Here is a 23,317-nt window from a genome sequence, read left to right on the forward strand (position 1 = left end):
TCAGAAAAACACCAATACAGTATATTAACACATATATATGGAATTTAGAAAGATGGTAACGAATACCCTATGTGCAAGACAGCAAAAGAGGCACAGATATAAAAAAAAAGACTTTTGGACTCTGTGGGAGAATCTGAGGGTGGGATGATTTGAGAAACATGTACTGAAACATGTATATTACCATATGTGAAATAGATCACCAGTCCAAGTTCGATGCATGAAACAGGGCACTCAAAGCTGGTGCACTGGGACGACCCAGAGGGATGGGATGGGGAGGGAGGTGGGAGGGGGGTTTGGGATGGGGGGGACACATGTACACCCGTGGCTGATTCTTGTCAATGTGTGGCAAAAACTGCCACAATATTGTAAAGTAATTAGACTCCAATTAAAATAAATTTTAAAAAAAGACCCAGCGCAGCCAAAAATAAATAAATTTTTAAATGCTTATTTTCCTAGAGAACGTCCACCATTCTTGGAAGATGCATGGGTATCCGAAGTGAAACAGCCCCTGCTGCTGAAGTAACAGAAGCAACATTTGTTGTTGGAAAATATTAGTTAGGTTGATGAGGTTTTCCTTGCCCACGGAAATGAAGCGGTTCCCAATAATGGACGCTTTGTAATAGGAAAGAAGGGCAGATCTGCCAGGTCACTCGGCCCACCCATGGGGTGAGCCGCAGGAGACCCTGGGCGGTCTGATTCCAGAGCCCTTGCTTTTTCTATCCCTTTTGGTCATTTCTTCCCTTTACTGTCTCCTGGAGCCCATCTTCCTTTCCAAAATCAGCCCATCTCACTATTGGTGCAAAAGCTAAGGGGGCTCCTCAGTGGTCCTCTCTTCCTGCACTTACCTGGCCTGTTCTTAGCATTTCCGTTCTCCCCAGGTGTTGTTTTAATTGTTATGTCATTACTATGACTTACTTAAGAAATGGACATGAGATGCCATTTACCCACTTTTCTGTGCCATTCCTGATTGCTAATGAAATGTGATAGGAAGAGCCCAAGCCTTGGAGGAGGGCTAACAGGGGTTGACTTTTGACTGTTCCCTGCTAGCTGTGTGACCTTGGGTAAGTAGTTCAACCTCTCTGAGCCTGGTTCCTCATCTGAAAAACGTGAATAGTAGCACCTGTCTTCCCAGGCTGCTGTAAGGAGAGGCAGTGATGGCTGTAGAGCACAGAGCACAGTAAGTGACTGGCCCTTAGCCACACCACTGAACACCTACCATGCTAACAAGTCATCATGGTAGACCCATAGGTTGTTATTGTTCAGTTTCTAAGTTGTGTCCGACTCTTTTTGACCCCATGAACTGTAGCACATCAGGCTCCTCTGTCCATGGGGATTTTTTAGGCAAGAATACTGGAGTGGGTTGCCATTTCTTTCTCCAGGGGATCTTCCTGGATAAGAGACTGAACCCATGTCTCCTGCATTGGCAGGAAGATTCTTTACCACTGAGCTACCAGGGAAGCCAAACCCATAGGTAGTGACCTGGAAACATGCCCAGCTCTGATAAGCTTTTGGAGGGTAGTTGTAGAACTGAATGGGGGTACAGAAGCCTGTCGCTTTCTACTTTCTGCACTTTTTTTTCCTTAAATTCAGTAGGTCCATATTTCTTTTGTGTGTGTGTCGAAGAATTTTTTAACATTACATAAATAATGCATGAATAGATTCTCATCAGAAATTCAGACAGTGGCATGAATTACTTTTATCATCAGGAAGAAACATACAAATAACATTTTGAAAAGCTTCATCTCATCAACTCCACTTTCCACCCTTCCCATGTCATGTCTTTGCTGCTCCCTCCATCTGCCAGTGACACTCGCCACTCAAGCCCTGCCTCTCTCTCCTCTCCAGCTCCTGCTGGGCTATATTCCTCCCTCCACCTGCCCATGGGGTGCCTCCCCAGAGATGTTTCTTCCTGGGGAAACTGTGTGTCCTCTTACATCCAGCATGCCAGGACTCACAGAACTGGAGGAAGGAAAGGACGCCCTCCTCCCAGGGAATCCTCACCCCAGCCGAGGACAGAGCCCTCATCCTGGCCCCTCACCTGCCGCTTCCTGCAGCAGGTAGGGCTCTGCTCACGCTTAGTTCCCATGACTGGACCCACAATCAGTCTTGTGGCAAACCGTGGGTTCGTCACCAGAGCTGGCTCTCATTCCTCTGCCTGGTTCGTGTTTCTTTCCCCAACTTCTCCCACTGCTAGGCTCAGTTGGAAGCAGGAGGGCCTTAAAGTTCCAAAGCATTTAAAGGGGCTCAGGATGGGCCCAGCAGCTCAAAGCCACTAAGCTCCATTTCAGACACATGCCTGTGTTACTAGGCCTTCGTGGGCTGGCCTGCGCACCTGGCTGCAGGCAGAGGACACAGGTGCCAGGAATGTGTTCCTGGCCCCCGTGCACACCTGTAACACACTGGACAGCACTCTGGCTTTGTGCAGATCCTAGGCCTCGGGTTTATTTATTTATTTTATGTGGGAGGATGGATTTGGCTTTTCCCCCCAGCCCTCTGCTCCCTGCCACCCATCTGGCACTTGAAGCTGTTGCCCAGCTGCCGGGCTAGAGCTGACAGTGACGAGGGCAACAAAAGAGTAATGGCTGGCGTCTTCCTCCTTCATCTCATTTCATCACTGTCGCCTATTGAATTTGCAGATTCTACCTCCACTTTTTCACTTGGGGAAACTGAGGCTCAGAGCAGCTAGGTAATCTTCCCAGATGGTTCCTTAGCTCTCAGGGGCCACTCTCAGCAGCACAGCCTGGAGGACCCTCCACTGGAGCCTTGCTGCCCCAAGGGGTCTCCTCTCCCCAGGGGTGGATTTCCTGCCTGCCTGGCGGCTCCAACATCCTGCCTACTTTCATGGGCTCAGCTCTGGCCCCTGACCCTCCCCTGCCCCACAGGGACACCAGACTGGAGCGCTCTGGCAAAGTAAGGGGTGGCTGCCCAATGCCTGGATTCCCACAGACATGCCCTCCTCAGTCTCCCACTAACTCACCGGGGACACATCTGAAGTCGCCGTATTGGCAGGGGTGGCTCTCCAGGAACGCTAGAGGCAAAGCTGAGTGGTTCTGTTAACAGCTGACTGGCGACAAGGAGCCTTCATCCTGTCCTGCCCCTCATCTGGCGGTTAGCACCTGGCACACCACGGGTACTTAATAATAATTAAAGTCATAATGAACGTCAGAAAGGCCAGCATGTGGTAAATGTATGCATCTTTGCACAATTGTTATACAGCATAATGAGTAAGCCATTAATGGTTAATCAGGAATAAAAATGAATGTGAGAAACATCTGATTGCAGAGATTTTTTTACGCCTTCCTTCCCTTCCCAGATTTTTAAATGAAAGGTTAGGGATCATTTCCCTTCAATTGTCCTTGCAGTAGGATTTATCATGACTAGAACTGGAATGAAAATCTTTATGCACTTCTCCATGTAGATCTGGGCAGAAATTTAGAGTGTTCCTCACTGGTGAGGGCTGATAAAAGAGCAGGCTGGGGGAAATTTTCTGGAATGGGCAGCCAACATCCCTTGCAGAAAATTTCTATTCCTGGAACCCAGATCCCATGATCTGGCAGCCATCTTGAGGGCGTGTCCTATAAGATCACAAGGGGTCAGAGGGCCTCACAGCCCACACGTGCTGCAGTCCCTCTTTGCCTTAACCACCCCATCAGGGACTTCCCTGCTGGTCCAGCAGCTAAGTCTCTGTGCTTCCAATTCAGGGGGCCCAGGTTTGACCCTTGGTCTGGGAACTAGATCCCACACGCTGCAACTAAAAGATCCTGCATTTCACAATTAAGACCCAGCACGGCACAGATAAATTAAAAAAAAAATTTTTTTTTTCATATAAAAGCAAGACAAACAAAGAAACAAAAATAACCTCATTGGGACAGCTTGCCCTGGAGGAGGCTTGGTGCCTGGCTTCGGTTCACCAGGCTTGCAGGGAAAGCTGAGGGGTTCACAGATTGCTTAGTTAAATGGGTGGCAACAGATCACTTGTTACCCCAAGGAACAGGGAGTAAAGAGCCCAGGCAAGCATCCTGTCACCAAATGTCAATGTAGGAGGGGGCCTTGGGGAGACACCAGTCAATGGTGGTGTCTTGTGGGCATGTGGACCATTCCTGGCCAGGTCATTCCAACTTTTCAAGATACATCAGAAATTGTCCTTCGATTAAATGTTTTCAAGTATGACTTATTAGGTCCATTTAACTCTGTGATATACTTCTGGGCTGTTGGCCTGGTTTAAGCGCTGTCTGGAGTAGTTCAAGCTAGACAGGAGGAAGAACTTCCTGGGGTGGAGTTTTGAGACCTTGGGGAAAGAGGGGTGTGTCTTTGGGGTGTTATGACGCTGTCATGCTGGCAGTAAGGGTTAGAGACTAGAAGATTCCTCGAGGAGTTTCAGAGCACCCAGCCCAGGACCATTGGCAAATGTTTTCTGATGGATAGACACTCCCTGAATCCTCTCTCTGACTCTGTATAATGGCAGCTCTGGGCAGGTCTGTGACTCTCATCCAAAGGCCTTGTGTTTTGCTCTTTGAGGGTTCCTTTCATCTGATGTCTGTTGGTCACCATCTTTTAACTTTCAGGGTTAAGGGATGTTTTATCAAAATTCCTAAAGTGTCCAGACAAATTATACCTTAAAATTTGAGAAGGTCCAACATGTCTGTTTGGATGTCTGCTCTGTGCAAGACACTGGGCTACTTGGGAATCATCAGTCCTGATCCCTTGAGAAGTTCAGAGTCTAGCGAGTGTACACACACATTGTGTTTTTAAGTCAGTTTCATATGTACAGTAAAAGTGTTGTTATATTGAGGCATCTTGATATACAGATTCTCTTAAAAGAGAATACTTCTAGAACTGGTGTTACCTGAAGCCTTCCTCCACCACTGGTTGTTATCTATCATGACTCAGATTTTTCACTAATGGGATCAGAATGTGGTCCAAATACGGGGCCAATGTTGGGACTGGATCTCCACCAGGATGTAAGGCCAGGCTAGGGCAGATCCCCCGAACCCAGCAGGATACAGCAGCCCCTTCATGCCTGGTTTAGCTTAGAAATCCCACAGAGTTCACTCCTGATTTAAGAGCACGAGACATGCCCAGTGAAGGACAGCCTGAGTATGGTCTGGCTGTCCCAGGTTTACTTGTGGGCACTTGGGCAAATGCCCAGAGCCAGCCAGCCTCCAGTTCAAGGCTCTGTGTGATTCTGAGGTGGTCCCGTAAAAGGGACCTTATGAGCGCCTTCCTCATAAGGCGCTGCAGCTCATGATGGGATTGCAGCTGTCATTGACTCAGCCACTTTCATGTTGCATGAGACCTTGATCTCTGCACACACTATGGAGCCAGATGGCCTGGATTCAAATCCCAGCTCTGCGGTATCCTAATGGTATGTGCCCCTCAGCCTCTCTGCCTGCGTTTCCTCTGCTAGAAAATCAGAATAATGATAATACCTACCTCATAGGGTTTGAAAGAGAATTAAATGAATTAAGATTTGTAAAGTGCATAGAACCTTGCAGGTAGCAAGTACTAGCTAAGGATTTAGATTTAAGAGAACTTTGGGACTTCCCTGGTGGTCCAGTGGTTAAGAATCAGCCTTCCAATGTGGGGGATAACAGTTCGATCCTTGATCAAGGAACTAAGATCCCACGTGCCCTGAGACAACTAAACTCAAGTGCCACAATAAGAGAAGCCTGTGAGCCTCAAGGAAGAACCAGTGCAGCCAAAAAAAAAAAAGACTTGACTTTAAAAATGGCTTAAGAAAATAAATAAATAAAAGACCTGTAAGTATATCCTCTGTGGATTCACAAGCCCTTTATTTTGCATTTCACATCCAAGTCTGCTCTCCCATGGGATCCAGCCCACACTCTGCTTCACAGCTGAGCGACAGGCCCGGCAGGTGTGCACAAAGAGGGGAGAAAGGCCCTTGTCCAGATGGTGAAACCAGGGAATAGCGTTCTTACCACCCAACAGGGGCTCAAAGTGTGGAGTCTTCAAAACCAAAACCCACCTCAAATTCAGGTGTGGAGCTTGTGAGTGCAAGTCGCCTGTTCTCCAAAGGCTGCTTTGCTCATGCATCACCATTATCAGGTTCTGGGGAGTGGTGGGGTGCTTATTGGAGCACAATGGGCTAGATCCCAGCCCCCCTTCACACCAGTTCTCTTTGCCTGGTCTTCCATCACTCCCTCTTTGCAGGTAAACAAGGCCCCGAAACTGCACAAAGTAGGATAAGAAAGGCCCCAGAACCCCATGACTTCACAGACCTGGCTTTTCTCCCAGGGTGACTATGATGTCACACCTGCCCTCCCTGACCACTCAGCCCTTGAGGGTCACAGCCAGTCAGTTCCATTATACATGTGCCTGTGTGCCTGCCTGTGCCCACAGCCTCCCTGCAGGCCTCACTCAGGCCATCTTGGCCAATACGGATTGCTCCCACCCATTTAGACAACCAGGAGTCGCTTATGGAAAACCGTCCCAATGGAGGGATAGCTCTTCGGCTGCAAACCACTGGGCTGGGAAACTGCCTTTCCTGTTTGTAGCTGAGGCCCATTTTGTCAACCAGCTCCCAGCAGAGAAGGAGGTGCGAAAGACCCCACTGTTACTTTAGGTAACGTCGCTGCCCTTTAATACTCCCCTGACTCTTCGTCCTGCATCTTCTTAGCTAAATGATTTGGGAGCTGAGTGAGATTGGAGCTTGTCTTGTGGGGGAGGGAGGACCACAGATGATCAGCCTAAGCAGAGATCTCAGACTGTCCTAAGAAAACTTGCTGAATTGCCTGCAGTGGGGTGGGTTTCATTTTGACTCTTGCATGCCCCATGGGCACAGTTCACCCTGGGAAGCTTCACTGTTTTCTTTGTCTGTTGTGCTGGACATGTGATGGGAATGCAGAAATACACGTTTGTGGATGGGTTTATTCATGCAGCAACGGTGTCTGCAGTGGGCCAGGCACAATGGGGGGCCCGGAGAGGCTGGGGTTTCTCCACCCCGTGTCCTGGTTTCCTCTGTGAAAGGTGATTTGTGATGTGAGGCCACCCTCTCCCAGCTGTGCCTGGGCCCCTCCCCGACTCAACAAGAGCATTTACTCAAGTCTGGCTAGTGAGAGTAAAAGTTTGGACCAGTTTCCAAGAAGCCGTTTGGCAGAATGTAAAGAGAGGTTATAAGATGTTGCTGCCCTGTGACCCAGAATTTTGCTTCTAGGAATCTGTCTTGAGGAAATAATGAGAAATACGAAAAGAATAAAAACACTAAGATGTTCATCAAGTGTGTTAATCATGAAGAGTGTGTCCAACTCTTTGTGACCCCATGGACTGAAGTCCTCCAGGCTCCTCTTTCCATGGAATTCTCCAGACTAGAATACTGGAGGGGTTGGCATTCCATTCTCCCATGTTCATCAAAGGGTTGTAATAATAGGAAATCTCAGAAGCAGGCTATACATCCAATCTCTGGGAAACAATTATGTAGAATAGTAGGTAGCCATTAGAAAGTGATGTCTATGGAATTTTAAATTATCAAGAGAATACATCTGACAAAAGAGTAGGATATAAATTGAATATTCAAAATAACCTTGACTATTTTTGAAAATGCATGGGGAAAACCTGAAAGCAAATATGTGAATATGTTGATAGTGATGTTTCTGGTGGCAGGATTATAGGTAAGTACTATATACTTTGCCGTACTTGATTATACATACATGTTGCTTTTTTATTGGTTAAGCCACGTGGCTTGTGGGATCCTAGTTTCCTGACCAGGGATCAAACCTTGGCCCCTGGCAGTGAGAGCACAGAGTCCTAAACACTGGTCCACCAGGAAAGTCCCCATATGTTGATTTTAAAATAAGAAAAATATTGTTTAAAATTAAGTTTTGTGGGACTTTTCTGGCAGTCAAGTGGCTGATACCCCGTGTTCCCAATGTAGGGGGCCCAGGTTGGATCCCTAGTCAGGGAACTAGATCCCACATGCTGCAATAAAGATCAAAGATCCTGCTTGTTGCCACTAAGACCCAGCTCAGCCAAATAAAGAAAATATCCAAATAAATAAAATTAAGTGTTTTGTGTAGTTATACATGGACAGGGCATGCTGTGATTCATGGGGTCGCAAAGAGTTGGACACAACTGAGATACTGAACTGAACTGAACTGAATACATGGATAGGCCGAGAGTGACGGAGAGAAAGCAAACGTTGCAGATACTAACAGTTGGTGAGTGTAGGAAAAGAATATAAAGGTGCCGATTGTATCATTTGTACAATTTTTCTGTAAGTTGGAAATTTTTCAGTGTAAAAGATTGGGGAGGGGAGAGTACAGGCCACCTCTGAACTCTCTTTTGGAATACTGGAAACATAACCAATGCGATTTGACAGTTTCATTTGTTTTCTGTTGTGGGAAAATGGTCTTTGAATGTTGGGGTGGGGGATACTGGGTTTTGGTAGTTTAGGAAGGACCCCCAGGGGTCAAGGCATTTTGCAGGGCTGACCTGTGCCGGTGGCCCAAGCATCTCATGTGCTAGTTCAGCACCTTTGTGTTCCTCAGCTCGTCGAGGGTGACTGTGCTAAGGCCAGGCCCTCCCCAACCCCGTGCCCTGGATTCCATCCATCCACCTCGCCATCATCCAGGAAGCTTGCTTAGCTTTTATTTCTCCCTACTCCTGTTCCTGTCTTCTCCTCTCCTGACTTCTTCCTGTCAGCATTTAGGAGGTTTAAGTGAGTCCCCTCTTTAAAGCAAAACAAATGCCCCCCTCAGTCCATCACCCTATTTCTGCCCTTCTCTTCCCAGACAGACTTTTTTCAAAGCATCGTTGGCACCTTTCCATTTTCTCCCCACATACCTGCTCTCCTTAGCTGAATCCAAGCTGGACTCTACCCACTGTCTTTCAACTAAAATCCTTGTATTAGTCAGTGAGGTCAGGTTTATGCTGCAGTAGCAAAAAAGTCCCAGATTCCAGTGACTTCACACCTCTGGCACCACTGCTTCCCTCATCTTCCAGTCTTATGGGTCATCTTTTGGTTCCTTGAAGACTCTCTGCAGTTTGCTGCCTCAGGGCCTTTGCATGCACTGTCCCCTCTGGATGGAATGTTCCTTCCGACCCTCTTCCTTCACCTTGTTCACTTGTACTTGCCCCTCATGTCTCAGTTAAGCATCATTTGTTCAGGGGACTTTTCTTCAGCCCCCACCCCCAAGACTAACAAGCACCCGCCTTAGACTCATATGACCTGCCATCCTTGTGACACTTGGATTGTCGACTGTCTCCTTCAGGAGGCGCCTTCGCAAAAGTGAGGTCATGTCTGTGTCACTGCTGTGGTCCCAAATGCTGCACTCAGATTGCCCACCTTAATTACACATTAGAATCACCTGAGGAGCTTGTATTTATTTCTTTGTCTGTGCTGGGTCTCAGTGGCAGTGTGCAGGATCTTCCATCTTCATTGCAGCATATAGGATCTCTAGCTGTGGCATTAGTTGTAGCATGTGGGCTCTAGTTCCCTGACTAAGGATCGAATCTGGGTCCCCTGCACTGGGAGTTTGGAGTCTTAGCCACTGGACTACCAAGAAAGTCCTGAGAATCACCTGAGGAGCTTTAAAAAGCTCATCATGGCCAGGCCCTACCCCAGGCCATGTGAATTCTACTTTGAAGTGGGCCCAGCCAGCAATAGGTATCTTTGTACAGCACCATAGGGAATTTTAATGCACAAGCTTGAACCACCGACCAGCGTTGTCCTAGTACGCAACTTTTCGTGAATGAATAAATCAATCTCTAAAAATTTAATCTCCCCAAACTCCTCCAAAAAACAGGAAGCTAAGGATGTTTAGCTAGGTTATAATATGTAAATACCACATTTCATGAAATGTCATATTTAATTTCAGCCAAACTTCATTATGCACCTACATGGGACAGGACCAGTGACTGGGAAGGGTGTGATTTATATCCACTATACAAACAAGAAGTTACTATAGGTAACTTTAGGTTTGCATGCATGCTAAGTTGCTTCAGTTGTGTCCGACTCTTTACGACCCTATGGATCACAGCCCGCTAGGCTCCTCGGTCCATGGGATTCTCCAGGCAAGAATACTGGAGTGGTTTGCCATGCCCTTCTCCAGGGGATCTTCCTGACCCAGGGATCAAATCCACGTCTCTTATGTCTCCTGTATTGGCAGATGAATTCTTTACCACTGGAGCTACCAGGGAAGCCCAACTTTAGGTGGAGGGAGGCGTTAGAGGATTTCAAGTTTCAGCCAGGGTGTATTTTTCTTTCAACTGCAAACGTCTAAAGCCCAAAGAAACTGACGTAAACACAAAAGATAGTTTATTGGTTTCCATATTTTATAAAGTCAGGGATAGATCTCACAGGTGTGACTGGATCCAGTCATCCAAATGAAATCAACAAGAACCTGGAATGCACCCTCTCTTGGCTCTACTTTCTCTGAATAGCCTTCCTCAGTCTGCAGTGAAAGTTGCTCAGTCATGTCCAACTCTTTGCGACCCCGTGGACTATACAGTCCATGGAATTCTCCAAGCCAGAATACTGGAGTGGTTAGCCATTCCCTTCTTCAGGTGATCTTCCCAACCCAGGGATCAAACCCAGGTCTCCCGCATTGCAGGTGGATTCTTTACCAGCTGAGCCACCAAGGAAGCCCAAGAATACTGGAGTGGGTAGCCTATCCCTTCTCTAGGGGATCTTCCTGACCCAGGAATCGAACCGGGGTCTTAGCCTTCCCCAGATGGTAGTAAAAATGGCCATTGGTACCTCTAGGCTTATGTCCTGTTTAGTAGGGGTTTATAGAAAGATTCAATAAATGTTTTACCAGGAAACAAAAACAAAACCTTCATTATGTTAAAATCACAGCTTAGACCTTCCTTCTTTCCTTATTATTCTCTCCCACCTGCAATCCAGTCTCCTAATCCTAGGTATAGAGTGTTCTGGTGATTTATCCTTCATTACCCACAGTTTGCACATGTTTATTTAAAATGCCAGGATTATCTGGCCTTTGTTAGCTGCTGACAGAGCTCTGAAGTCTGGGCTCCCAGGGGAATTGGTAATAGGTACTCAGTCCCTACTGGCGGACTATCCACCCTCTGGCAAGCAAAGTTTCTCCCTGGATAAAGTTTGGCATATTCTTCACTCTCAAAGAGGTTTCTTTGCCTGATCATCAGGCAGCCCTGAAGTGGGATGCCTAGGCCCTACCAGGCTTTGGCTCTATCTGTAGAATATTTTATGTCATCATTGAAAACAGAAGGAATGAGAATTAAGATGGTACCCAGTACTCAGAAAACAGAGGTTTGGCTTCATCTTGGGTCAGCCTCGAGAGCTGGGGTTATATATGCCCCACATTATGGATAAGGAAGCTGAAGCTCAGAATGACTGTCACTTGCTCACGATCACACAGCCAATAAATTGCAGAATCAGATTTGAGCCCAGATCTTTCAGCTTCAAAGCCTGTTATTTCTATGACCCCCCCCCCGATTAACTTTTTAATTTCCAAGATTAAACTCTTCCTCTCTCCATGACACCTGCCTCCCACCCCCAGAAAAAGTTGCACACTGCTCAGATTTTTTTTTTAGCATGGGCTCACTTCAGATCCACTTAATTTTGCTTTGTCATGGCTGCCTGGTTCTCAGCTGGTAGACTGGGAAGTAGGTCATGGCTGCAGGGACCACAGGCTCTGGCTGTTGTGGGACCAGCCTCTGGTTTTAGGACTGGACAGGGGCCAGACCTCACCGGGAGCATCACCCTCTGCTGGCCCTGCTTGGATTTCTCATCCCTGGCCCTGAGAAGCCATCACAAACCTTCACACCATTGCCTTAGATTCTAGAATTTACTGTCACTGTGGCTGCTGTGTGAGGTGGTGTTTAGAGAAAGGAACATCAGGGTTAGGGTTAGGGCAGAAATTAATCTTCCCTCTCTTGTAGATATGCGGGTGATTGGAGCTAGTTGATTGAAGGGGTTTGCCCAACATCATATGACACTTTTCAGAAGAGAGTTACCAAGCCCCTTGACACCCAGCCACTTAACTGTCCCCTCCTTTATGTGACAAAATTATCTTCAGAAATAATCATGAAGTGAAGCAACCATAATGGCCAGAAAAGAAACACAGAAAATAAAATATTTCTTGAACTCTGTACATATAATAATTATGCCAGGATTTTTTTTTTTTTTTTTTGGCCACACCTCATGGCTTGTATGATCATAGTTCCCTGACCAGGCATTGAACCTGGGACCTCAGCAGTGACAGCACAGAGTCCTAACCACTGAACCACCAGGGACTTCCCACCATGATTTTTTAAAAATAAAAGTGAATACTATAGTATAAAAAAATGGAGGGGGGAAAAAAGCACAAGTATTTATTAAAATTTTTTTTCATCTAATAAGTTTTGATTCTTTGGTTGTAGCCTGATATAATGATATTTTATTAAATTATCATTTGTTACTAATAGGTGATCTTTAATAAAAGCAAGACATCTGTAAAAGTTGCCTATACTTTAAAAACTATCAATACTAAGTTGTACCGCTGATACACTGCTTTATTTTCTTGCTTAATTCTTTAGTTTTAAAAGTTACAACTCACAATTTTAAAAGAATAAATTTCCATTAAAAAATACTCTACAAACAATAAAATATGTCATGTATGGAGTAAACATTGTATGTACTAAGCAAAAATAATATACTTTGCTGTTCACACTCAGTCTCACTGTTTTCAATTTTATTTACTTATTTTTTGAGATTTATTCATTTTAGTTTTTGTCTGTGGTGGGTCTTGTTGCTGCACGTGGGCTTTCTCTAGTTGCAGTGTGGGGGCTTCTTACTGTGGGGGCTTTTCCTGTAGACACACATGCTCTAGAATGCAAGCTTCTGCAGTTGTGGTGTATGGACTCTGTTGCTCCATGGCATGTGGGATCTTCCTGGACCAGGGATCAAACTGGTGTTCCTTGCATTGAAAGGTGGATTCTTAACCACTGGACCACCAGGGAAACCCTCACTGTTTTCAGTTTTAAACACAAAATCTCCAAGTGGCCACATGGAATGACAGAATTGAAGTAATTCAGCTTCTTTATGATCATGGTGCTACCACTATTCAAATTTGCAACCTACTGCTTAAATGCAGACGTATTTAAGGTTGGAAATGCAAAATTCGCCTGAAACAGGCTCGAAATGCTGAACTGTTAAGGATTTCTTCCCAACAGCCATATGGAGCCAACTCAGAATATGTTGAGGCCGTCTGAGTAACTTGGAATTCTCCAAATGACTTCCACGGAGAAGACAAGGAAGGACTCGTTTTTACCAAATGTGCGAATTTGAACATACATATGTGTTATTGACACTCAAGAGCATTGGCACCAGTTGTTCATAGCCTAGACCATAGAGACATTTTACAGGGAGGAGAATGTTATCACTGATGTTATTGAGGATTTCCAACACGTGATGCTCATAGGAAGCAGGCTGACTTCTCATCAGTTTTATTATTGTTTTTGAATTCTCTTCAGTCAGTCCCCCTTTTCTAGCTTGTCATGTGCAGCCCTCCCTCCACCCTAGGCTTGGTCCCAGGATCATATCCAGCCCTGGTCCTCCTGGTAGAGCTTAAGGGAGATGATAGAACATCTCAGGCAGTCCTGAGAAAACAGAGGCAATGCTGGTGTGTTCAGAAAAGGTTAGTCTGCTTGCTAGATCCCAGTTCCCTAGAGCTTCTCTCTGGACAGGACCAGCTCTCCTTGTGCTCCTAAGAGTCTCTGCATCCTAACATGCTTCTGATGGAACTTTTGCACTGTTATGTATATTTCCTTTTGTGTGTGTGTGTGGTTTGAGGGTTTTAAATTTCCTTTTTTAAAAAAAGTGTTTATTTATTTGGCTGTACCAGGTCTTAGTTACGGTATGTGGGATCTTTAGTTGTGGCACAAGAACTCTTAGTTGTGGCATGTGGGATCTAGCTCCCTGACTAGGGATCGAACCCTGGGTCCCCTGCATTGGGAGCTAGGAGTCTGCCACTGGACCACTAGGAAAGTCCCTATGTGCGTGCATGTGTGCATGTGTGCTCGGTCGCTTCAGTCATATCTGACTCTTTGCGACTCCATGGACTGTAGCCTTGTCCATGGGATTCTCCAGGCAGGAATACTGGAGTGGGTGGCCATGCCCTCCTTTGGAAGATCTTTCCAACCCAGGATCAAACCCGTGTGTCCTGTGTCTCTTGCATTGTAGGCAGACTCTTTACCACTGAGCCACCGGGGAAGCCCAGTCCCTATGAATTGCCTTTTAAAAAAAAATAGACAAGCAATAAAATGTTAGGTTTGAGAAGGTTGACATGAGCAATTGAGCTACAAAATGAGCTTGAACTAAATCCTAGCAGGTTTTTCTTAGGAATAATATTATCATCTCCAGCCACTTGTAGTAGATTTATTCTGAATTCGGAGAGAGGTTTCATTTGTTGTTTATACTTTGCATTATTCATTTGTTTCTTTAATTTATGAGCCTTGGTGCTCATTAGGATATTTCAGTGGGGTGTGTTGGATCTAATGATGCATGTATTCTTTTCTGCAGAGTAGTTTATGTTTTGGATTTTACTTTAACTTTTATAAAAACAACCCTTTTCTTGGACAATTGCCCAAATGATACCAGACATATGGTTGAGAATGTGAGTCCTACAGGTGCCTCCTAGCCTTTTGCTTGCTGACAGCTGCTGGCTGTGCACGAATGAGCACACACAAAAAAAGAAAAGAATAATAATAATTGGGAAAAACAAAGAGAACACTTCTATTTAGATAATTACGCATGTTTTTCTGCTTTTCTTGTTGGAAAGATGTAAGCGAGATTGAGGAGGTAACTGTATGCAGTGGCAGCCTCCTAGGGCTGACCTCTAGGGAAGATCACTGTGCCCAGGAGCCCTTTACCAGAATTTGAAAACTAATTGTTGTAGGGTTTGCTGACCTGCTTATTTATTTATTTACTTTATTTTTGTCCATGCCCTGTAACTTATACTATTTTAATTCCCTGACCAAGGATGGAAACTGGGTCCTCCCCTCAGCAGTGAGAGCACAGAGTCCTAACCACTGGACCATCAAAGAATTCCCTAGGGTCTGCTGACCTTAACAACTAATGATGTGCTGAGAACTGTCTCTTCAAAAAGGCATTCCATTCCCTCGGGTGACTCTGGGCCCCCGCTCCTAGGCGCCATGATGCTGTCTCCTCTCTCAACCCCCCACCCCAACTGTTCCCTCTCTTTCTTGCCCCAACCCCCTCATTTTCCTCACAAACCTTTTTGCTGCTGCAGCCTTTTCTAATGAGGACATTCTGGCCAAGGCCTCTCCATGGCTTAGTTATGTAACCTGCTGCTGCTTCTGGTCCAGGGATCACCCTGGAAGGGGGTCAGAGGTGGGCACACAGCCAGGGCCAGTCTACTTACCACCCCCTTGGAACTTAGATGCAGTGCAGGAATTTGGACTCTGCAGGAATTAACAGCTCCAGCACTTTCCCCAGAGCCAAATGTGCAGGATGCATGCGTTTTGTTCTTTGTTAAATTCCAACTAGCAAGGCTGCCACAGAGAAGCCTGTTGGGAGCTGTTCCCCTGATGTTGGCTCCTAGTTGGCTTCTGGCCTCAAGTCTCTCAGAGCTAGACTCCCCCAAAATGTCTTGTCTCTGAAGCATCACCCCTTTGATCAATGATGTCCCTTTGCCCGGTGATGACCCCCACTTTGCCTGATAATAAGCCTGTCTCTATCCCTCACCAGCTCCAAGGAAGGAGTTTGTCCCTCTAAGCCCGCTTCCCTTCAAGTCTTAGCTCAAGCTCACCTTTTATTAAAAGATGTTTTTTGATGTGGACCATTTTTAAAGTCTTTATTGAATCTGTTACAAGATTGCTTCTGTTTTATGTTTTAGTTTTTTGGCCCCAAGGCATGTGGGATCTTAACTCCCTGCCAGGGATCAAACCCTCACCCGCTGCATTAGAAGAAGTCTTAACCACTGGACCGCCAGGGAAGTCCCTCAAGCTCACATTCTTTCCAGAGCCTCCTCGAGCCTTCTCGACCCCCAGCTCTTTACGGGTGCTACAGCTTTGTCTCTGGCACCTATTCCATACTCAGCTCATAGAATCACAGACTCTTGGGACACAAGGCAGTTTGCCTTCTCTCTTCAGACCCATGGCTTTAATCAGTATTTATCTCTTTGTCTCCCCTCCCAAACTAGACCTCAAGAAGTCTTCCATCATGGAGCCCCCACTCATGGGAGGCAGCATTCCAAAAATGGAGTTGACCATAGAGTTGCTCTGAAATTACCCTGTGTCACTCAGTATTTGCCTATGTATCTCTCTGGCCAGACTGAGTATATTCAAGGCCAGGGGCCACCTCTGCCCCCTGGTGGGGGCTGGTACCTGCCTTTCTGATAATCTGCTCACTACCCTGGTCCCAGAGTTTCCCCTAACTGCTCACCCATGGCTGTGCCAGTAAGATGGCTCTGTCCTCTTTAGAGCATCCTCTCCTTGCCTGACTCACCCCCCTGCCCAAAGGTTTGCCTTTGGGACTGCAGGGCATATGTACATATGCATGAGCATGGTGCTGATAGACACAGCCCCTGAGCTCAGCATCAGTAATGCATTTTATACACTGAAAGCGGCTATAAACTTTATTTATGACACAGCTGACATGTCTGAATTGGCTCCCAAATCCACCACCAAGCATGTGGTGATTGGTGAGCCAGTCACTTAGCCCACTTTTCTCTCTGTCTGTTAATAATAGATGCTTCTTACAGCCTCAGCTTGACAGCTTTGATTTAAAAGTCATCTTAAACCCAAGCGACTAATGGATGGGTCTGAATGTGTGCCTTTTAAAGCACAATGCATTGCTCTTAATTAACTGAATTCTGTCCTTTGATTGGAACAGGCTCTCCCCTCCTCGCATCATTAACTATCCACATTTGCGCCCAGAGCAAATCTCAGGTGTGTTACCTGAAGGCTCAGGAGGCAGCGAGAGCCACCTGGTTACACAGCGCATGCGTGTTTGGGGTTGTCTAGTGGGTGTAAGATGCCCAGAGATGTGGTTCCGGTTCCATCTCTCCCCACTTGAGCGTTCTTCCATCCAGTCCACCATTCAGAGTGGCAGAGGAGCCTTCCCTGCCCCGCACACGCCCACTCCTAGTCTGCAAATATGTGTATGGTATGAGAGCTCCGCCATGGGCCGTCATCTGTGTGGTTTATGGGTCAGACTCCGCTCCTGCGGTCACTTCCTCCCTCCAGCACAGACCACGGTGCATTTTGCTACTTCTCTCTGTGCTTCTCCAATGGCCAGTGCAGAGGATGGGGCCCTGAAAGGACCAGAGCTGTGGGGAGAACGCCCTTCCACCGCTGCCCTGGTCTCCAACCCCATTCCCTCTGGGAAGGTGGCGGGTGCTGAAAGGGGAGAGAGAAGGGAGGAGGGAATGTGGAGAGGATGTGGCCACCACCCTGGGGCGTCCATGTGCACAGCCGGGCGGAGCAGGCCCTGTGGGCTTTTGTGCCCTTTAACTTGAGTCGAAAGGAAGGTGACACCATGAAATAGAAAGCGCTCTTTAGGACATTCCTGATGGTCCTGTGGTTACAGACCTATGCTTCCACTTCAGTGGGGTTTGAGTTTGGTCTCTGGTCCGGGAGCCAAGATCCTGGATGCCACCCAGCATGGCCAAAAAAAAAGAAAGGAAAACAGAAAGTGTTCTGGAGGCGAGCAAACCTGATTCACACCCTGGCTCCTCCACTTTACCAGCTGAACCCTTATACAGCACCTTAAGCTCCTGGAGGCTCAGCGCCACTGGCTGCACGCGGCGCTGTCAGTGCTGACCTGGCCCGAGGGTGGGGTACTGTGTGGTAGTCCATGCCACAGGGCCTGGCGTGATGCCTGCCACACGGCAGATGTACCATCCATGTCCGTTTCTTTCCTGCGTTTTCCCAGAATCAAGTTGTTATGAATGTGCTGATCCACATTAGTGAGCAGACCTGCAGAAATTAACTGGTAGCTTTCTGTTTGCTTCGATAACAAACTACTGCTGACTTGGTGGCTTAAACTAAATTATTTTATCTGACAGTTGTGGAGGTGTCAGAGGTCCGACAGGAGTGTTACGGGGCTAAAATCAAGGTGATGGCAGGCTGCATTTCTTTCTGGAGGGTCTAGGGCAGAATTTCTTGCCTTTTCCAGCTTCCTTGGCTCATGATCCCTTCCTTCTTCAAAGTCAGCTTGACTGGTTGAGTCTCAAGTCCCATCACTCTGACACTACTCCCCTACCTCCATCTTCCACATGGGCCCTTGTGATTACATTGGGCCCACCTGGATAATCCATAATGATCTTAAAGTCAACTGATTAGCAACTTTAATTCCATCTGCAACCTTAATCCTGCATAAAGTAACAAGGGGATTAGGACATGGAGGTGGACATCTTTAAGATGCCTTCATTCTGTCTAACATGTTAACTAAATGCAAACATATATTTTTACTTAATAGAAGATTACTAACTAATCTTTTTCAACAAGATCTGGAAGAGATGGGATGAATATTTAAATTAAGATGCAAGTAATCTGAATCATATCTGTAATATCCTAAGTTTCATTGCACTTTTTTGAAACTAGATTTTCCTAAATAAAATCAGATCCTTTGCAGCCCTTTTGCAGGATCCCATCTTGTATGGGATCTATCTTTCACCTAGAACAAGGCTTTAAATCACTGGTTTAAGGTGCTTAGACATTCTTTGTCCCTGGGATATTGTTAATCAATCAGCATTTCATGACTCCCTGGAAAATACTGTCGGAACAATAAGCCATAGGATGAAAAGGAAAGCATGGTGCTGTTTAATTGAAAATGGTCTTTTACAAGGAGGTTTCTAATTACTTTTGCTTTTTCTCTTGAGCTGAGGAATTGAAGTGTTGGTAACAGAAAATCGTATGATGTGGCTTCATCCTGAGTGTCCTTGGACCCTGTCACAGGGCAGGGATACCCACTCCCAAAATGTCCCTGGGGCCACACCTGAAGAGAGCCCTGGATTTCGTGCGCAGCCTGCATTGACAAGGGTTCCTCTGAGTATGTTTCAGACTCTGGTGTCCTTTTATATCTTCCGTGGAAAGAGGAGTTCACTGATCTTTACTCTGTCCTCAGTGAACTCATTTTCTTGTATATTTATTCATCCTGTGTGTGACTTGAAGGAATCAGATTATTTTCCTCCTCCCCAAAAGGTGGCTTAGTGGTAAAAGAATCCACCTGCCAACGCAGGAGATGCCTGTTCAATCCCTGGGTCAGGAAGATCCCCTGGAAGAGGAAATGGCAACCCACTCCAGTATTCTTTCCTGGAGAATCGCATGGACAGAGGAGCCTGGTGGGCTACACTCCATGGGGTCTCAAAGAGTTGGACATGACCAAGCGACTGGCCACACAGGACAGGAAGCACAGATGAGATGTCCTAGAATTGTAGTAGGGACTCTCAGAGAACAGAGAGTAGGAAAACCTATGAAAAGGGATAAAGATGGCCTCTAGACCACAAGTTCCTAATTTAATGGCAAAAGCATTGTGATATTTTCTAAGTAAACAGAACTGCACTTGACTTGTATTATCAAATACATGGATCTAATGCTTGGCAAACAATGTTTCTGCCTTACTTGGGGTGTCTTCAGTGAAATGTGCTGCTGACAGGTTTGAATCCTGGCTTCACCCCTGACTAACTGTGGGACTTAGACCAAGGTACTTCGCCTCTCTCTGCTAGTATGGGGCTCTTTCTTTCTTTTTTGGCTGTGCTGGGTCTTTGTTGTTGCTGATGGGCTTTCTCTGGTTGCAGCAAGAAGGGGCTACTCTTCAGTTGCAGTATGCTGTCTTCTCACTGCAGTGGTTTCTCCTGCTGCAGAACACGGGCTCTAGAGCTCAAGGGTTCAGTAGTTGTGGCCCATGGGCTTAGTTGCTTTGTGTCATGTGGGATCTTCCTGGACCAGGAATCAAACCCACATCCCCTGCTTTGGCAAGCAGATTCTTAACCACTGAACCACCAGGGAAGTCTCTTTCTTTAAGGTCCATTCCAAGCTTAGAATCCAGGATTCTGTGATTCTGACCTAGTCAAGCAGGGACCCCCAGACAAATGCCTGAAAAACAAATCTGTTTTGGAGGCAGGAGGAGAAGGAACCAGAGTAGGAGAGACCTTGATGACAAAGATGACAAACTCAGGGTCATTCCTGGTTAACTAACACCCTGCTGACATGGCAGTTATATCTCGTTTATTTTGGTCCCTTGAGGTTTACAAAGAGGGGAGAGAATTTGAGTCCCTTCCTCCATCACAGAGGGATATGCTCTCCAATGAGGTGTGAGAGATAGTTATCCAGGGAGCTGGGGTGGCCTACACAAGAGAGCAGGTCAACTCTCAGATTTGCAACTGACTATGAGAGTCCCTTGGACTGCAAGGAGATCCAGCCAGTCCATCCTAAAGATCAGTCCTGGGTGTTCATTGGAAGGACTGATGCTAAAGCTGAAACTCCAATACTTTGGCCGCCTCATGCGACGAGTTGACTCATTGGAAAAGACTCTGATGCTGGGAGGGATTGGGGGCAGGAGGAGAAGGGGATGACAGAGGATGAGATGGCTAGATGGCATCACCGACTCGATGCATATGAGTTTAGGTGAACTCTAGGAGTTGGTGATGGACAGGGAGGCCTGGCGTGCTGTGATTCATGGGGTCGCAAAGAGTTGGACACAACTGAGCGACTGAATTGAACTGACTGAACTGATGAGCTGGGGAAGTGTCATCTGTTAATGTTGTCTCCTCCTCCATCCCACCAGGACCCTCCCCCTGCCCCCATACTCCTTGGTTCAGCAGCAATACTGGGGCCTTCCTCCTGCCAGGTATAAGGCCAGGTGCTGAAGACATGATGGTAGAGGGGGTGGCTATGGCCCTTCCATCCTAAGAGCATCAACATCCCAGAGGATTACAGCACCAGGTGAATGTTTGTGAGGGGCGCACGTGAAGGATTTTGGCAGAGTCAGGAAGGGCTTCTAGAAGCAATGACTGCTTTGATGGAGCCTGAAGCTTGAGTAGGAGTTAGCCAGACAAAGGGGAAGAGTCGCAGAAGAGAGGACTTTCCTGACAGGGAGACGAGCTGGAGCAAAGGCCTGAGGGTGAGAACGTGCAGCACTTAGGGTCGCACATGGAGGGCTTTCAATCCATCCATCGGGGAAGATGTACTGAGCATAGACTCCATACCAACCACTGCACTACGTTCTCAGTTGTCTCTGCTCAGTCGCTTAGTCATGTCTGACTCTTTGCCACCCCATGGACTGTAGCCCACCAGGCTCCTCTGACTATGGGATTTCCCAGGCAAGAATACTGGAGTGGGATGCCATTTCCTCCTCCAGGGGATCTTCCCAACCCAGGGACTGAACCCGAGTCTCCTGCACCTTTTGCATTGGCAGGCGGATTGTTTACCACTGAGACATTGGGGAAGCCCACTGAATTGTTTACAGTAGTTTAAAAAAAATAAGTACAGGAGTCTCCACCCTCCGGGAGCTTTCATTCTAACATGGAGACTAAATGGGTACAATCAGAGTATGATGTGACAGGTACAACAGGAAAGACCAGCCCAAATGTTGAGTGGAAGGAGGCCAGGTAGGTAATAGACTCCTACCCACTGCGAATGCATGTTTCCAGCCTGATTTCAGGGCTGAGGTCAGGGAAATGTGTGTGGTGAATTCTTTGCAAGTGAGGGAGTTGTGGTGTTTCTGAGGACTCTCCAGCTCCCCTGTGAAGATGTGTTGACCTCCCACCCATGACAGCCTGCCTGCCCACCTGGGAAGGGGCCCTTTGGACAAGTGCTTTCCCTGGTGCCCCCCTGCACCCATAACCCCTCAATTCTATGGAGACGAGGACCATTGAAAGTCACTCAGTCGTGCCCGACTTTTTGCCCATGGAATTCTCTAGGCCAGAATACTGAAGTGGGTAGCCTTTCCCTTCTCCAGGGGATCTTCCTAACCCAGGGATTGAACCCAGGTCTCCCACATTGCAGGCCGATTCTTTACCAGCTGAGCCACAAGGGAAGCCCAGGGATAGGCTACCCACTCCAGTACTCTGGCCTGGAGAATTCCATGGACTGTATAGTCCATGGGGTCGCAAAGAGTCAGACACGACTGAGCAACTTACACTTTCATGACCATTGAATGGGGGTGGAGGGGAGGTTGTTGCCTACCAGAAAGTAAAGCTTCTCAGACCATACAAACACTGCAAAGCCACCTTCGTGGTTTATCCCAGGCTCCCCCCTGGGGGTTAGATTTGGGCGGAAGCTGGATGGCTCAGCAAAGAGAAGATTTGTGCACATGCTGCTTCATCCTGACTGTTCCTTAGAGAGAACCACTTGCTACCCAACTGGGTAGAGGGCTCTACCTCCTTATGGGAAGGTTAGAGGGTAAATGTATTCTTACATTTAGCAAAAGAAAATAAATTTGACTTGGAACGTCACATACCATAAAACCCCACCCTTTAAAGTCTCAATGCAGTGGGTTTTAGCATTCCTGTACGATTTCAGGAATGGAGCAACTCAGAAGAGGGCGGGGCAACAGCTCTGAGTCAGCTCTGTTCTCTGCTTCATGACTGGCAGGCCTGCAGGGGCCCCCTGGGCTTCCGCCCCAAGGTGTAGTGTTTTCTCCTTTTCCAAGAAGGACTTTGTTTCTAAGTTCTTAGTTCTTCTTTCTCGCCAGTCTTTTCTCTCTCATATGCTCGTTCTGTCTTCCCTCCCTGACTGTAATTTCTATTTCTGAACAGAAACGATGTCCCGGCCTTTCTGTTGAATAATGGGTGTTTTGCAACCGACCAAGGCTGCCTGTGCTTTTTCTGAAATACATACTTGGGGGGCCCAGAGCTTAAATATGTGACCTTGGTCTTGTTGCCTGTTTTTCCCCAATCTGAATTTCTCATATGTCCATTTTAATTGATCCAGATATGTGTACTCCTGGATTGGCTCTGGTTCCAAAGCTGTGTTGAAATTCTTTCTTTCAAGGTCATTTCTTCACTCCATACAACTTTCTGTTTTCCACTATACTCCATTTTGGCAAACACAGCTATTTTATCCAAATAAGAGAGCGTGCCCCAGGGTCCCATGCTGGATAATATTTTCATTTTCTTATTTTAATTTCAATGAGAAGTTTTATTGACAAATATTGAAACTACTTTCCCAACCTTAATAGATGTGGCAAAATTGCCTGGTTTCCCCCTTTATCTAAAGAGCCTTTATTTTTGTATTCTTATGTAGCCATGGACACTTACTCACACATTGCATTTGGAAGTTACATTTTCTAGAGCTCATAAGGCTGTAACTTCAGCTTTGGTGGGGCTCCTTACCTCCCTACTTCTCTAGATCTCCTTTTGGAACAAGGTAGATG

At 46.6% G+C, this 23,317-nt stretch overlaps 2 protein-coding genes and 1 non-coding gene across 3 annotated transcripts in view; 2 read left to right on the plus strand and 1 right to left on the minus strand.

Moving 5' to 3' along the window:
- LOC148774762 (uncharacterized) overlaps positions 1–21,913 on the plus strand; it is a 49,072-nt gene extending 27,159 nt beyond the window's left edge. Inside the window, exon 3 of the mRNA XM_088829185.1 lies at positions 457–21,913. Within this exon, the coding sequence (XP_088685311.1) occupies positions 457–555 (99 nt within the window). The 3' untranslated portion in view covers positions 556–21,913. The remainder of the gene's footprint in view (positions 1–456) is intronic.
- MAPT (microtubule associated protein tau) overlaps positions 1–23,317 on the plus strand; it is a 123,708-nt gene that overhangs the window by 28,021 nt on the left and 72,370 nt on the right. The window lies entirely within an intron of this gene.
- TRNAD-GUC (transfer RNA aspartic acid (anticodon GUC)) lies at positions 12,159–12,231 on the minus strand. The gene has a single exon. It is a non-coding gene; the product is annotated as a tRNA-Asp (tRNA).

The sequence above is a fragment of the Moschus berezovskii genome, chromosome 20 (assembly GCF_049115385.1).
Source record: "Moschus berezovskii isolate FMDL1 chromosome 20, NW_MosBer_1.0, whole genome shotgun sequence".
In the NCBI taxonomy this organism is placed as follows: domain Eukaryota; kingdom Metazoa; phylum Chordata; class Mammalia; order Artiodactyla; family Moschidae; genus Moschus; species Moschus berezovskii.